This window comes from Podarcis muralis, chromosome 9, assembly GCF_964188315.1.
Source record: "Podarcis muralis chromosome 9, rPodMur119.hap1.1, whole genome shotgun sequence".
Classification (NCBI taxonomy): Eukaryota; Metazoa; Chordata; class Lepidosauria; order Squamata; family Lacertidae; genus Podarcis; species Podarcis muralis.
In genome coordinates this window covers 7771600-7786042 of record NC_135663.1, presented here as the reverse complement: position 1 = coordinate 7786042, position 14443 = coordinate 7771600, and the positions used below count along the sequence as shown (strand labels likewise).

The following is a 14443-nucleotide window of genomic DNA, read 5'->3' as shown; positions in this document are numbered from 1 at the left end:
GTAAAGTTCTCAAACCGGGACATTATTTCCAGTTTTGCGGAGTTTGTAAACCAAATCGTTCTTAAACAGGACTGTTCTTAAACCAAGGTACCACTGTATTCCAAAACAAAGAAAATTCCTTCCAGTAGCACCTTAAAGACCAACTAAGTTAGTTCTTGGTATGAGCTTTCGTGCATTCACACGAAAGCTCATACCAAGAACTTGTTCAGTTTCAGTTTCAGTTTCTGTTAATTGGTTCTCGTGGGAAACTTGCAGATTCTGGCTTCTCACAATTAACTCAAGCTGGTGTCAATTTACTCTTGGCAGAAAGCCCAGGTCTGCTTGACCTAGAAACTGCTTACTCTGATTGGTTAACGACCAGCACTCAACTATGTTATCAAGGGACTGCTAGCACAGTTTGGGTTGAGGTGTTGTTAGGAGTAGAAGTGCTGTGTATGGTTTTGAGAGAGAGAAAGAGAGGGTTTATTTTACTTTTACTTGTATGCAGAAACTCTGCTGTTTTATTTTCTCCTTTTTAATAAATCCTGTAAATAGTTATTCTGAGTCTAGCTGACTTGTCATTACTGCCGCAACTAGCTTCTTCGCTGTGCAGGAAAACTCTGCTACGTTTGGGCTAAAGCCAGTAGGGCTATGCCTGACACTCCAAAGTTCCATGAGGTTATGGGCATTGTGCTGCCAGCCTGAGTTGCGGTGGTGTCAGCATCAACGGCGTTGGTTCCAGTAGTTCCAGAGGTTGTTGTTCCTGGCTGGTTCCTGACCGTGGTGAGCTGGTGACGCAGTGGACACAAGGACAACAGCTGCAGCGTGTGAGTGCTGGGTGCTGTGGTTCCTGTTTTCTCTCTCGGTGGTCGTGAGTAGCTGGTTCCAGGTTCCAGGGACATCGCTCTCAAGATGGCCTCACAACCAGTTCAGATGGCTTTTGAGCGTCTGAATGACTCCAATTACTTGCTGTGGTCGGAACGCATGCAGGCAGTGCTGCAGAGGGATCGTCTCTGGCAAGTGGTGAGTAAGTTTCCTGCGAAGCCTGATGATGAAGACCTCGATAAAGACCAAAGAGCAAGGGCCACAATTGTCTTGGGGCTGGAAGATTCCCAGTTGCCGTATGTGAGGGGAATCAAGACAGCTAGAGGTGTGTGGCAAGCACTTAAAGAACTCCATGTGCGTGAGACAGCGGTTTCCAAGCTGTTCATTCGCAAGGCATTGTACAAGGCAATGTTACAGCCTGGGGTTACAATGCAGGAACACCTACACAGTTTACAGTTAAAGTTTACTGCGCTACAGGAAAGAGACTGTGCGTTAGACCAGCAGGAGAAGGTGGCTATTATTTTGAGTTCTCTCCCGGAAAGCTGGGATAATTTAGTTTTGTCTCTAGAAGGCATGCAGGAGCATGATTTATCAGTCAGCTATGTTACTGGGCGTTTGATTGAAGAATGGCAGAAGAGGCAAGAAAGGTCGTTGGCTGCAGAGGCTTCTACAGGTGGGCGGTTTGGAAGGAGTTCTCATGCCGTGCCAGAGGTGAAGCAAAAGCAGCGTACCGGTGAGGAGTCAGCGTTTGCTGTTAGGCGTTGTTTCCGATGTGGGTCTTCAGCGCATCTAAAACGACAATGTCCGGAGTTGGTCAAGTCTCAGTTGCCGGTGCAGGAGCAGAGACGAGATCAGCAGCAGCAGCAGCGTAAAAAGAAATTCTTCAAACAAAAACAGTCGGCTCAGCTGGTGACCGGCGAGGTCAAGATTGCTGATGAGAAACAAGCGGTCTGGGTGGTCGATTCAGGAGCATCTCGCCACATCGTGAATTCAGATGAATTGTTTGTTTCCAAGAACTCAGCACAGCGCAGCCAGGTGGATCTAGCAGACGGAAGTACTTCCGAAGTGATTTCGGGGGGTGCAGTTTTTGTTCCTTGTCTTCGTGAATGCCTGCAAAATGTACTTTGTGTGCCTTCATTAAGGAGCAATCTGATGTCTGTAGATTGTTTGCTAAAAGCTGGGTTTAAAGTGTATTTTGAAGGAGACAGTTGCATTATTAAGAAGGCTGGTGAGATTTTAGGCACTGCTAAGTCAGAGGGAGGCTTGTTTTGGCTTAAAGCAGGATCTCAAGTTGCAGCAGTAGTCAGTAAATCTCAGCCTGCAGTGAATAACAAAGCTATACATGACAACTGTGTGCACTTATTGCATAGGAAAATGGGGCATGCTTGCTGGAAAAGTGTACTAAAAATGTCTGAATTGGCTGATGGGGGTAATTTAAAGAGTTGTAACAAGTACCTTGATTGTAATGTGTGTAAAAAGGTTAAAACCCACAGAGTCTCTTACCCCAGAAGTGACAGAGTTAGTGAGGCACCGCTACAGCTGGTTCACATGGATGTAATTGGTCCATTTGCTGTAAGCAGGGGTGGATCGCGCTTTTCACTAACAATTGTGGATGACGCCACACGTTACTCCTGGGTTTTTCCCATGAAGAATAAGGGTGACGTGTTCACTAAGTTTAAAGGCTGGGTGGCATCTGTGGAAAGATTTCTGTCCATTAAACTCAAAAGGATTCAGACGGACAGAGGTGGCGAATTTATGTCAAATGCTTTTAAAGATTGGTTACAAAAGCGTGGCATTGGGCATAGAAAAACGAACGTTTTTCCCCCAGAGGAGAATGGCGTTGCAGAGCGAAAAAACAGATCTTTACAAGATATGATGTTTGCCATGCTTGATGATGCTGATTTGCCCATGTCTTATTGGGGGGAGAGCATGCTCACCGCGTGTTATCTCCAAAATAGGCTCTTTCATCAAACTATAGGTACAACCCCGTACTTTAAATTGTTTCAGAAAAAACCCAAAATTGACCATTTGCATGTGTTTGGATCAAAAGCCTGGGTATTAATTCCAAAACAAATGAGAAAGAAGGGAGATCCTAAGACCAAACAGTTAGTGTTTGTGGGTTACCAGGAGCTGGGAAAAGGTTTCCGCTTTGCTGAAGGGACAAATGGCATTGTGATCTCCAGGAATGCCAGTTTTTGTGAACATAGTGGCTGGGAGAGACTACATGCCAATACTGAGGTTTGGTTTGAACCTTCCCAGGAGCTTCATGACTCTGAAGGTAGACACAGAGAATCAGAGTCTGAGGGGGAGGGAAGTTCAGATAAGAGCTCTCAAGAAAGTGGAGTTAGCCAAAGACCAGTTGCTAAGCAACAAAAGAGAGGTCGTAGTTCTGAGGAGGAAAGTGGGTCAGAAGAAAAATTTTCTCCCAGAAGATCTAAAAGACAAAACAAAGGAGTGCCTCCGGTGCGTTTTTCCCCAGATACTGCAAATGTGTTTAGTGTAATTGCAGAACCCAAGAGTTTTCAGGATGTGTTAAAGTTACCAAAAGAGGAGGCAGAGCTCTGGAAACAGGCAATGGAGGAAGAGATGTCCTCTCTGAATGAGCACAAGGTTTTTACACCAGTAGCAGCGCCTGAGGGGGCAAAGATTGTAGGCTGCAGGTGGGTGTACAAACTTAAACCTCTGGTGACAGGAGAGTACAAATACAAAGCTCGTTTAGTGGCTCAAGGATACTCTCAGAGGCCTGGAAAAGATTATGACGAGACTTAGGCCCGGTTAGGACATATCTAGGGTTGGAAGTGTGCTGGGCCCAAGATGGCAGCTGTCTAATTAGTCAGCAGAACAAAGTTAAACAACTACTGACTACATACAGGATGCAGGATTGCAAAGGGGCAGTGGTGCCTATGGATCCAGGTTTCATAAAAACACTTCATATAGATGAGAGTCCTGAATTTGAACATCCTGATGTATATCATTCTGTAATTGGAAGTTTATTGTATCTAGCACAGTGGTCCAGACCTGATATTAGCTATGCAGTAGGCATATGAAGTAGATTGGTCTCAAAACCCACACTAAATGCCTGGAAAGGGGTAAAACAAGTTCTGAGGTATCTCAAACAGACAATTGGCTATATGTTACAATTAAATTCTTCAGAGGATGAAATGTTGAGTTGCTACTGTGATAGTGACTGGGGAAATTTGCCGGATAGAAAATCTGTCACAGGACTAGTCATAATGGTCGGTGGAGCTTTAATCAGCTGGCGGTCTCGCAAGCAAGACGTTGTAAGTGTGTCATCAACGGAATCAGAGTACGCCGCATTGAGTGAATTGTGCAACGAGGTGATTTATTTCAAGCATTTGTTAACAGATTTAAATGTAAATTGTGGAGAACCAGTACAAGTTTACATTGATAATCAAGCTTGTATAACCTTAAGTAAAACAGAGGGTTTCAAATCACGTTCCAAACATATCTCTGTAAAATACCAAAATGTACGTTGCTGTGTACAAGACAATATAATCACCTGTACTTATGTATCAAGTGAAGAAAATGTAGCAGATGTGTTAACTAAACCATTGGCAAAGATAAAGAACAAGCGAATGTGCAAGGGTTTAGGTTTGCTGGAAAAATGATCTTCTACATAGGTGTATTTGGTGTTAATTGTTCAGCAGAATCTGTGAGGGGGTGTTCAGTTTCAGTTTCAGTTTCTGTTAATTGGTTCTCGTGGGAAACTTGCAGATTCTGGCTTCTCACAATTAACTCAAGCTGGTGTCAATTTACTCTTGGCAGAAAGCCCAGGTCTGCTTGACCTAGAAACTGCTTACTCTGATTGGTTAACGACCAGCACTCAACTATGTTATCAAGGGACTGCTAGCACAGTTTGGGTTGAGGTGTTGTTAGGAGTAGAAGTGCTGTGTATGGTTTTGAGAGAGAGAAAGAGAGGGTTTATTTTACTTTTACTTGTATGCAGAAACTCTGCTGTTTTATTTTCTCCTTTTTAATAAATCCTGTAAATAGTTATTCTGAGTCTAGCTGACTTGTCATTACTGCCGCAACTAGCTTCTTCGCTGTGCAGGAAAACTCTGCTACGTTTGGGCTAAAGCCAGTAGGGCTATGCCTGACACTCCAAAGTTCCATGAGAACTAACTTAGTTGGTCTTTAAGGTGCTACTGGAAGGAATTTTCTTTGTTTTGACTATGGCAGACCAATACGGCTACCTATCTGTCACTGTATTCCAGTGAGGGAAATCCCTCATTTGAAATCAGTGGAGGACTTGGGTTTTTTCAGTGCCAAAATTGAGTGCCCATCCCACCACACGTTCTCCATTTTAAGCCTTTGTTGCAGTGCCTCCTGCAGCACCAGCTTGGCTAGAAATGAGGTGCAGGTGAACCAATCCTGCTCCCCTAAACTCCTCGTCAATTACCCACATAGGAAGCTGCCTTATACAGAGTCAGGTCATTGGTCCATCTAATCCATTGTTGTCTACACTGACCAACAGCAGCTCTTCAGGCTTTCAGGCCAGGAGACTTTCCCAGCTGTCGGGGATTGAACCTGATGCCTTCTGCAGACAAGGAGGACATCATCTTTGAGTCATCATACATACCTAGTGAAGTCTGTCATCTCCATCATGATCATGCACATCTGCTTGGCCAGCACAATGATATCGTTGCCGCTGTCATCCCACTTGGCCACTTCGGCATCCAGTTTGCTCTTTTCTTGGTGGAATATCTCTACTTGCTCTGCTATTTTAGCCTTCTCCTCCTGGGGAAGCTGGGCCATGATAGCCTGGATTGAAACCAAAACAGAACAATTAAAAGAAGAAGAACAGCTGAAGTCGTCGTAAGAACAAATGCTTCACTTGCACATAACTGGAGGAACCAGTTCATAAGAGCTCGATTTTCTAAATTCCATAGGACTGGCTGGGATAGTCTGCTTCAGCAATTCGTATTATTTCCAGGAGTAAATCAATGGTTTCAGACACCCTACAGGTTGTGCGTTTCACCTTCTGGGCTTAAAACATTGGCTCCAGAAACCTCAGCAGAGTAGTAAATATGGTTGGCCCCAAAATTGCCAGATGTTGTTTCATACTGAGATAAACAGACAGTTTGTTAACATGTGTCTGTGCAGAAGTGGCTTGTCAGGTGAGGTCACTGTGCTAACTTCCTGGATCACCACTGCTTAGGGAAGGGGACGATACGGTGGCACTAATTCAGTGGCAGAGCCAATCCAGTGCTCTTACCAACCTCCCCACGGCCTCCTCCCTTCTCTGTAAGCAGCAGTGACCCAGCTTCTTTTAAGTATATAAATCTTTCTGCTGTTTTCATATTTGGTGTGCCAACCCTCGACTACTTGCTGGTTGAGGTTATGTTGCACCGACCTTGCAATGCTTAAACAAATGCCCAGTTTTACTGATTCTAGATTCCATTCCAGGCAGCTCAGGGCATTGGGCTTGAACCCTGATATTTCCCCAACATGGCTCTACCCCACCCCATGAGATGCTCCTTCGTATGTATGCCTAAGCAATGCATATATACTGTGTGGTCAGTTGCATATCCGTTTCCAACTGAGAGTTTCCTTCAGTGATGGAAAGCAGCTGTGGAGGGAACAGAAGATTCAAGGGCAGGAGGAAGCTATTTCATTTTCTGCTTGCCAGCCATTGTCAGGGACTGGCTGGATGAAGAGGAGTGGTGGGAATAATAATAATAATAATAATAATAATAATAATAATAATAATAATAATAATAATAATTTATACCCCGCCCATCTGGCTGGGTTTCCCCAGCCACACTGGGCGGCTTCCAACAAAGTATTAACATACAGTGGTCTGTTAAACATTAAAAGCTTCCCTAAACAGGGCTGCTTTCAGATGTCTTCTGAAAGTCTGGTAGTTGTTCTTCTCTTTGACATCTGGTGGGAGGGCGTTCCACAGGGTGGGTGCCACTACCGAGAAGGCCCTCTGCCTGTAACTTGGCTTCTCGCAGTGAGGGATCCGCCAGAAGGCCCTCGGCGCTGGACCTAAGTGTCTGGGCAGAACAATGGGGGTGGAGACGCTCCTTCAGGTATACAGGACCGAGGCCGTTTAGGGCTTTAAGAGTCAGCACAAACACTTTGACTTGTTCTCCAACCCTCTAGAGAAGCCCCAAGGGAAGCCCCGGAGGAGGAAGGCTCAGAACCAGGGGAGCGGTGGTGGGGCACTGAGGACAGGTCAGAAGAGGAGAGGAGGAATGGTTAGATGCTGAAGAGGCAACAGGCTTTGGCAAGCAGCTTGGGACCAGTTTACCTACGAGATCGTCTTACTCTGCATGTTCCCACTCAACTGCTTTGATCAGCAGAACTGGCACTGCGACAGGTGCCACATAATACCTGTTCCACATTTGTAAGAACTCGGTCATTTAGTGTAGTAGTTTCTACCCTTTGAAACGCCTTTTGAAATCAAGCAAGTGCCTTCACTGTACAGCGGTACCTTGGTTTACAAACTTAATCCATTCCAGAAGTCCGTTCTTAAACCAAAGTGTTCTTAAACCAAGGCGTGGTTTCCAATAGCAGAGGGGGAACTCAATTTCCAAATGGAACACACTCAATAGGAAGCGAAACATGTTCTGCATCCAAGGCAAAGGTCAGTGGTTCGAATCCCTGCGACGGGGTGAGCTCCCGTCCACCTAGCAGTCTGAAAGCATGAAGTGCAAGTAGATAAATAGGTACCGCTCTGGCGGGAAGGTAAATGGCGTTTCCGTGCACTACTTTTGTTCGCCAGAAGCGGCTTAGTCATGCTGGCCACATGACCCAGAAGCTGTACGCTGGCTACCTCGGCAAGCAAAGCGAGATGAGCGCCGCAACCCCAGCATTGGTCACGACTGGACCTAATGGTCAGGGGTCCCTTTACCTAAAAACATTCCTGTTTAGACAAGCCTACCCAGATTCTTAGAAACCTGAGGTGATTTTAATCTGTATTTTAACATTTGTATGTATTTTGTCTTCTTCTTGATTTTACTTTTTATCATTTGTAAACAGCTTTAAGGGTTTTTTATTTTTTTAAAAACAATCAAGTGGTATATAATTTTTATGAAACGAATAAATAAATATACCGCCTCTCCGATGAAATATACCGATGATGCTGGTCCTGGACTGGTGGATTCTAGCTTACTTCAACTTCCCAAAGAAACCAGCAACTAAGTTGCAACACAGAACAGTAGAATTATAATAATTGCTTTTGAAGATCAAATAGGCACTTTCAGCAATGATTTCCAGGCTGAGATACTGTTTGGCTCCAGGGGTTCTACCAAGTTGCGTTGCACATTTAATGGGGTGTGACATATATTTAAGTGTCATTACAGTTTTTCTTGTTTATGTCACTTCCAATCAGCCGTAGTCTCCCTCTACGTATTCTTAAAGTGCTCTTGGCTTTTAAAAAATTCATAATTGACCTTTTCCGAAACCAGGATTAAAAAAGGTTATCTAGAAGCAGGAGATAAAAAAAAATGGAGAAAATTGGCAAGTTAATCAAATTAGAATTCAATGCCTGGGTTTTAATTAGGCCTTATCAATGTAACTCAGCAGTCTGAAATGTTAGTGTGCAAAAGCTTCTACCATTAAAAGAAAAAACGGTAAAGAAATTGAGCCCGCACTCTGTATCTGAAAGGGGAAAAACGAGCTTCTTTTATGTGTGTGATGCTGTTCCGTACTGCAAGATGATAAATACCTGGATGTGTATACATATAGAGACTTGCAGAACCCCTTCTCTGTTACTGATATGTGGCATTGTTCCCAACTTAGCTGACACACTAACCTTGACACCCCTGTGCCTTTTATTAAAGCGCTTTTTCCTTAGAAGGAAAAAGAAAAGTGCTTTTTTTCTGTAGGAGCTGCAGCAAGGCATGCATATTCTGTTTTATATATTTCTAATAAAAGATAAAACACTGAGCTATTAAAAGGCTAACAGCTTCTGTGGAGTGGTATTATAGCCACAAGTAGCCTCCAGCTTTACACAGCCAAGGACACTTTTGCATGCGCTCTACAACAGCTCTGCACAAACATGAAGGTATTAGTTTGGGGGTGAAGAGTCCTGCAACTTGGGAGTCTCCCATTTCATTTCATTTCTTTTTATTTTTAAAAACAAATAAATAAGAAAAAGAACATGAGGCTTGGAAGGAAGTTTTGATAGTTTAGGGTTTTCCTTGTCTTCCCCTTGAATAGTAAAAGTAGATTATTGAAAATGAAGAAACACTTAAGTAAACCTATTGCACAACTTATCAGCATATTTGATAATAAAAGTTAATACTCATATATGTATATATATTTTCCCTTCAACTTGGCTTGTTTGCAGAGACTACTCAAAAGCTGCAACCAAGTTAAAATTGCAACAATTTTCCTTTAAATATCTCTTAAGAGATTCCCAATTTGAAATGAACACCTGCTTGGGCCTATCTTTGATCTTTTCCGAAAGATTGTCTAATTCAGCATATTCTACCATCTTCAGTAACCATTCTGATCTAGTGGAATTTTTTTTTTTTTGTAAGGACGGGAAGTCAAAGTTTATGTACAAAATTTATTGTTAGAAGACTTGTATCCTTTAATTGGATTTTTGTTTTGATGAGCGGTATTTACAGATAACAGTAATGATACGTTCTTGCTGTGTAGATGCAATTATGGAAAATAAAGCATGGGGGAGGGGAAAGAAAATGAAGAAATACATGCAAATACTGCCTAACATGTAGTTTTATCAAAATCTAGCTTTTTGGCACAGAAATTGAGTCTGTTTGCAGCAGCACCTGCGTAGTATTGTGAAGGCAGCATTATTGGCAGTTACTTGGAGGTCATGGTTAGCAATTCTATTAACACGGAATATGTTATCTGATGTAATTACTTTGCTAATGGCAAATGGGACTGGGATTATGAACAAACTCTATATATGGGAATGCTGCAAAAGCCTTTGTGTCAATTTCTGATGCTCTCATAGAGAAATGTAACTGTCATTTCAATACGGAATGGATGTGGGTGGCACTGTGATGTAAACCACTGAACCTTGGGCTTGCTGATCGGAAGGTCGGCAGTTCGAATCCACGTAACGGGGAGAGCTCCCATTGTTCGGTCCCAGCTCCTGCCAACCTAGCAGTTCGAAAGCACGTCAAAGTGCAAGTAGATAAATAGGTACTGCTTTGGCGGGAAGGTAAATGGTTTTCTGTGCATTGTTCTGGTTTTGCCAGAAGCGGCTTAGTCATGCTGGCCACATGACATGGAAAAACTGTCTGCGGACAAACGTCGGCTCCCTCAGCCAGTAAAGCGAGATGAGCTCCACAACCCCCGATTCATTCGTGACTGGACTTAACTGTCAGGGGTCCTTTAAGGCAGTCTTCACTGATCTGGAATGCTCCAGATGTTTTGGACTACAACTCCTATTAGCCCCAGCCAAGACAGCTGATAGGAGCTGTAGTCCAAAACATCTGGAATGCCCTAGGTTGGCAAAGGCTAGCCTAAGGCCATACAGACCAGGGCCTGATCCACAGAGATTAGACCCATCAGCCCAGCTGAAAGTCTTGGGTGCTGTAGCACACATTTTGATTATTGCTTGGTGCATCGAGGGCAGTCCTTTAGAACACATTGGTTTCACAGCGCTGGAGTTGCATACACACCACCCATTTGAAGCACATTTAAAGCATGTTAAAGAATCCTGGGAGCTGAAGTTGTTAAGGGTGCTGGGAACTGCAGCTCTGTGGGAAGTCAGTTGCAGCTCCCAGCATCCTTTGTGGAAGAAGCATACTTTAAATGCTGTCTGTGTGTACGCAGCCTTAGTGACCAACCAAAAATCAAAATCTGGAGCCAGATTCTGCTTTTTGAGAACTCTTCAGCCATTCAAATAATCAGCAAGTGGTTTTTTTGGTTGGCAAGCAAGGGGATTAGCACAACAGGCACAATCAAGTATCTTGCCTGGCATTAACCCTTCGTCTTGATATTATATCTCTCCTAAATTTTCTCTTCTGGAAGCAGTAAGCAGAACTAACGATGGAAAAACTCATCAACAGAGCTGCATTTTCATACTTCTGGATAGTGTCTGCCTCTGGATTCTGGCCTAGAATAACACAGTTTCTTATCTCAGCTGTTGCAGGCTACTTAGCAAAAGGTAAACCATTAATCCAAGAGTGGAAATACCCCGAGGGTTCAACGAGCCTCACTTTTCAAGCATCTCCGTCTGCCGGGGTCACTTGTCAACTTAATCGGCAGTCTCCTTGCATAAGTTAAGGTCACCTGGGACAGCATCTTCGCTTTATCATGAAACAATTACCCTGGCAGAATTGCCCTGATTCAGTAACGAGCGTCTTCCGCTGCAATTAGATTTGCAGAGACGACTCAGCAACGTGCAAGAGTTCTCCAAGACAAATTAACAGACTGGAAACCATGACTAATGGACAACTTCGCGGAGTGTGGCACACACTGTGTGTCCTCAGTGGTTTTAAAAAATATTCATTTCCTGAATGCTCACAGCATCAGCGCATTCCAAAGAAACGCAGTGAAGGGCAGAATCAGGGCATCTCATTACAACTCTTGATCTTCTACCTCTAGGTAAGAAAAACCACACATACAACATTTGCACATGTGTCAGGATGCTGTCAGCGGCTCCCGGTTGGTTGCCCAGGAAAGTATAAAGACAAGTAAACTTTTCTTACAGGCCTTTTTCATTTCAGACTTTACAGAGAGAAGCCATAGAACCCATCATCTTGGATAATGGTGTTGTCCTGGGTGAATCTCCACACACGCACACAAAAGTCTCTCCCACTTCCTCATTTATCATCATCATCACCTCCTCTATGGGTGCTGCTACATGCCCTCTGTCTTTGAGCTCTTTGCTCTCCTACTTTCAAGGCCCACTGGATTCTGGGAGATGGAGGGTCTGGAATACTTTCTAGTGACAATGTGTCAGCCAGCTGCTGCTCCGACTCTGCCTGCTCCTCCTCTCCCATGATTTCCCAACTTTCCCCCTCATCTGCCTCTGAGCTGTGACCTCTCGCAAACCACTGTTGTAAATCTATACTGTCTTCCTCTTCCTCCTCCCTGGAAGGGTCAGGATGGGGAGGTGGTCTCCACCATTCCTCCTCCTCAGCCCAGCCCCTGGCACCCCCCCTCCAAAGTCATCCTCCTATGACAACATGTTTGCAAGTGTTGGAGGCAGTATGCCCTGGGGATCATGACTGGGGAGAGAGATATTGTGCTTTCTTCCTGTTTGTGGCCTTCCCTACAGGCATCTGATTGGCTGCTGTGAGAACAGGACTAGATGGAGCTTTTGACTCACCCAGGTAGGAGGGTTTTTCTTCTGATCTTATATATGCAACATGCAATGGAAACCTGTGATCAACTGCAACCTTCCAGCAGTATAAAGGATGTGAAGTAGTGACACACTATCACTGTAAAGCTCTCCCCCACCACATACACATTTGTTCCTGAAAACAAATAAAACATTGAAATGTGCCAAATATAGCCCAAGAAGCCCAAATCTAGGATGGTCACGATAGAGAGCAAACATATGACAGCTCTGTGACTTTTTTCTCCATGACATCTAGAATCTTGCTCTAAGGGTATAGGAAATCTTGGCCCTCTGAACAGTTGCACTTCATTCAGTGCTGGAAGCGAGATTCCTTCGTTCCTGGTGTAAACCTTCATCATGGGGGAAGCAAGCATCGCGTAAGCTCTGTGAAACTTTTCTTTTCCAATAAACTTCTCGAGTCAACTGAACGCCTGTGTCATAAATAATTTCAGATGCTAGGGAACCCAAACTGATACTCTGCTGTCTTCAGTCACGTTAAGACTTTTCAGCTTGCGAGAGAGCACACGTTCCCTGAGGAATCTGAAGCTGTGTTAATGTGTTGCACAGATTTTACACTCACCCTTGCACTCTGGCCGGCGATAAGCTGATCGTCTTCAGTCTGAACACTCGTCCGGCTGCGAACATCGTAATCTTCCTGCTCAAAGTCAGAATCATCCTCTAGCTCTTCGGGAGTCTGGATTTAAAAATAGAGCAAGAAATAGACGAGAAGAGGTGGCAGGCTTACAAAGGATACCAACAAACCCCAACCAACAAAAACTCTATTTCATCAACTACCTGCCCAAAGAACACTGTCCCCCCCTTATTTTAAATTAACTTGTCTGCAAAGGCAGGCAGAAACCCAAATTGAATTGTCAAGAAAGAAAGAAAGAAAGAAAGAAAGAAAGAAAGAAAGAAAGAAAGAAAGAAAGAAAGAAAGAAAATGAAGCTGTTCCAACCCTGTTCTTTTACAACTGGCATTCCTCATCACCTTGCTGTGATTTTCTTTTAACGGGGTGAACATACATTTTGCAGACTAACACCCACTGGACCTGTGTCCCATCGTCCCGCCGCACCGAACACGATATTTCAAAATAATTGGTTTTGGAAAAGGAAGACCCAATAATATTATCACACCAAACTGATTGCAAAAATCTTTCAAGAGATTAAGGAGGCACCTTGAGCTAAGAACTTGAAAAGAAAAGAGAAATTTAAACTGGACACATTCTGAAGTGTAATTTGTTCATTTATTTTACTAGGCAGATCAAGAGCTGTTCGACAGTGGAACGGACTCCCCCGGGAGATTGTGGACTTCACTGGAGGTTTTTAAGCAGAGGTTGAACTAGATGTCCCTTCCAACTCTGCAATTCTATTATTCTATGGTGATGCAAGGGACTTTGCAGCAGGAGGTGGCTGACAAGATGTGCAACATCCCCAGGTCAGTACAGGTGAAGGAAATGGGAATCCTCCTTGGGTTATTTATTTATTTATTCATTCTTTCCTTGCCCTTCTGGCTGGGTTTCACCAGCCACTCTGGGCAGCTTCCAACAGAAGATTTAAAATACATTAAAACACCAGTCATTAAAACCTTCCCTGAACACCTTCAGACATCTTCTAAAAGTCAGATCGTTGTTTATTTCCTTGACATCTGATGGGAGGGCGTTCCACAGGGCGGGCGTCACTACCGAGAAGGCCCTCTGCTTGGTTCCCTGTAACTTCGCTTCTCGCAGGAAGGGAACCACCAGAAGGCCCTCGGAGCTGGACCTCAGTGTCCAGGTTGAACGATGTCAAGTCGATGTTCTTGTCAAGTTTTCCCTCCTCCACACACCCTAGAACATTTTTAGGGTTTCAGGGCTGCAGATGCCCTCTGCCTTAAAAAGGGCCCCGGCAAGATGGAATAAGGCAATGGCATTTCTTTCATGGTGCCTGTTCCAGTGTGTGTGTGCTGTGTCAAAGGCATGTCAAGCCACAGGATATCAGGGCCAAAAATAAAAGCCAGGAAGCTCTCTCGATTGCTAAGATAGCTTTATGCTGTTTTCAAAGTGCACGAGAGGACAAACACCCCTTTCCCCCAATGCGAGACTGTGCTCTGCTATTCTTGCCGTTCTCCCTTTAACTCCCACGTGAAATCAGCAGGAGTTCTGCACACATAAGAAGAAAACAGCCAAGGTAACCTTATCCTAGCAAGAAGGGGAGAGTCATTCTCTCTTATCTGAAACATACTCATTGATCCCTCCCCCTATGGAGGCAGGCTGCGCCCCTGTACCTGAGGGGGTCCAACAGTGACTGCTGGAGACCAAAGGCCTGCATAATTCAAATAAATAGTGAACCCCTGACACTGCTGCAATG

At 44.1% G+C, this 14443-nt stretch overlaps 1 protein-coding gene across 4 annotated transcripts in view; it reads right to left on the bottom strand.

Annotated features, from left to right (window-relative positions):
- The window catches only part of CTNNA2 (catenin alpha 2), a 547409-nt gene that overhangs the window by 41973 nt on the left and 490993 nt on the right, over positions 1-14443 (bottom strand). For all 4 annotated transcript variants that reach the window (XM_028744068.2, XM_028744067.2, XM_028744069.2 and 1 more), the window contains 2 exons: positions 12678-12791; positions 5405-5586 (listed from right to left, as the gene is read on the bottom strand). In XM_028744068.2, coding sequence (XP_028599901.1) covers positions 5405-5586; positions 12678-12791 — 296 coding nt within the window. The remainder of the gene's footprint in view (positions 1-5404; positions 5587-12677; positions 12792-14443) is intronic.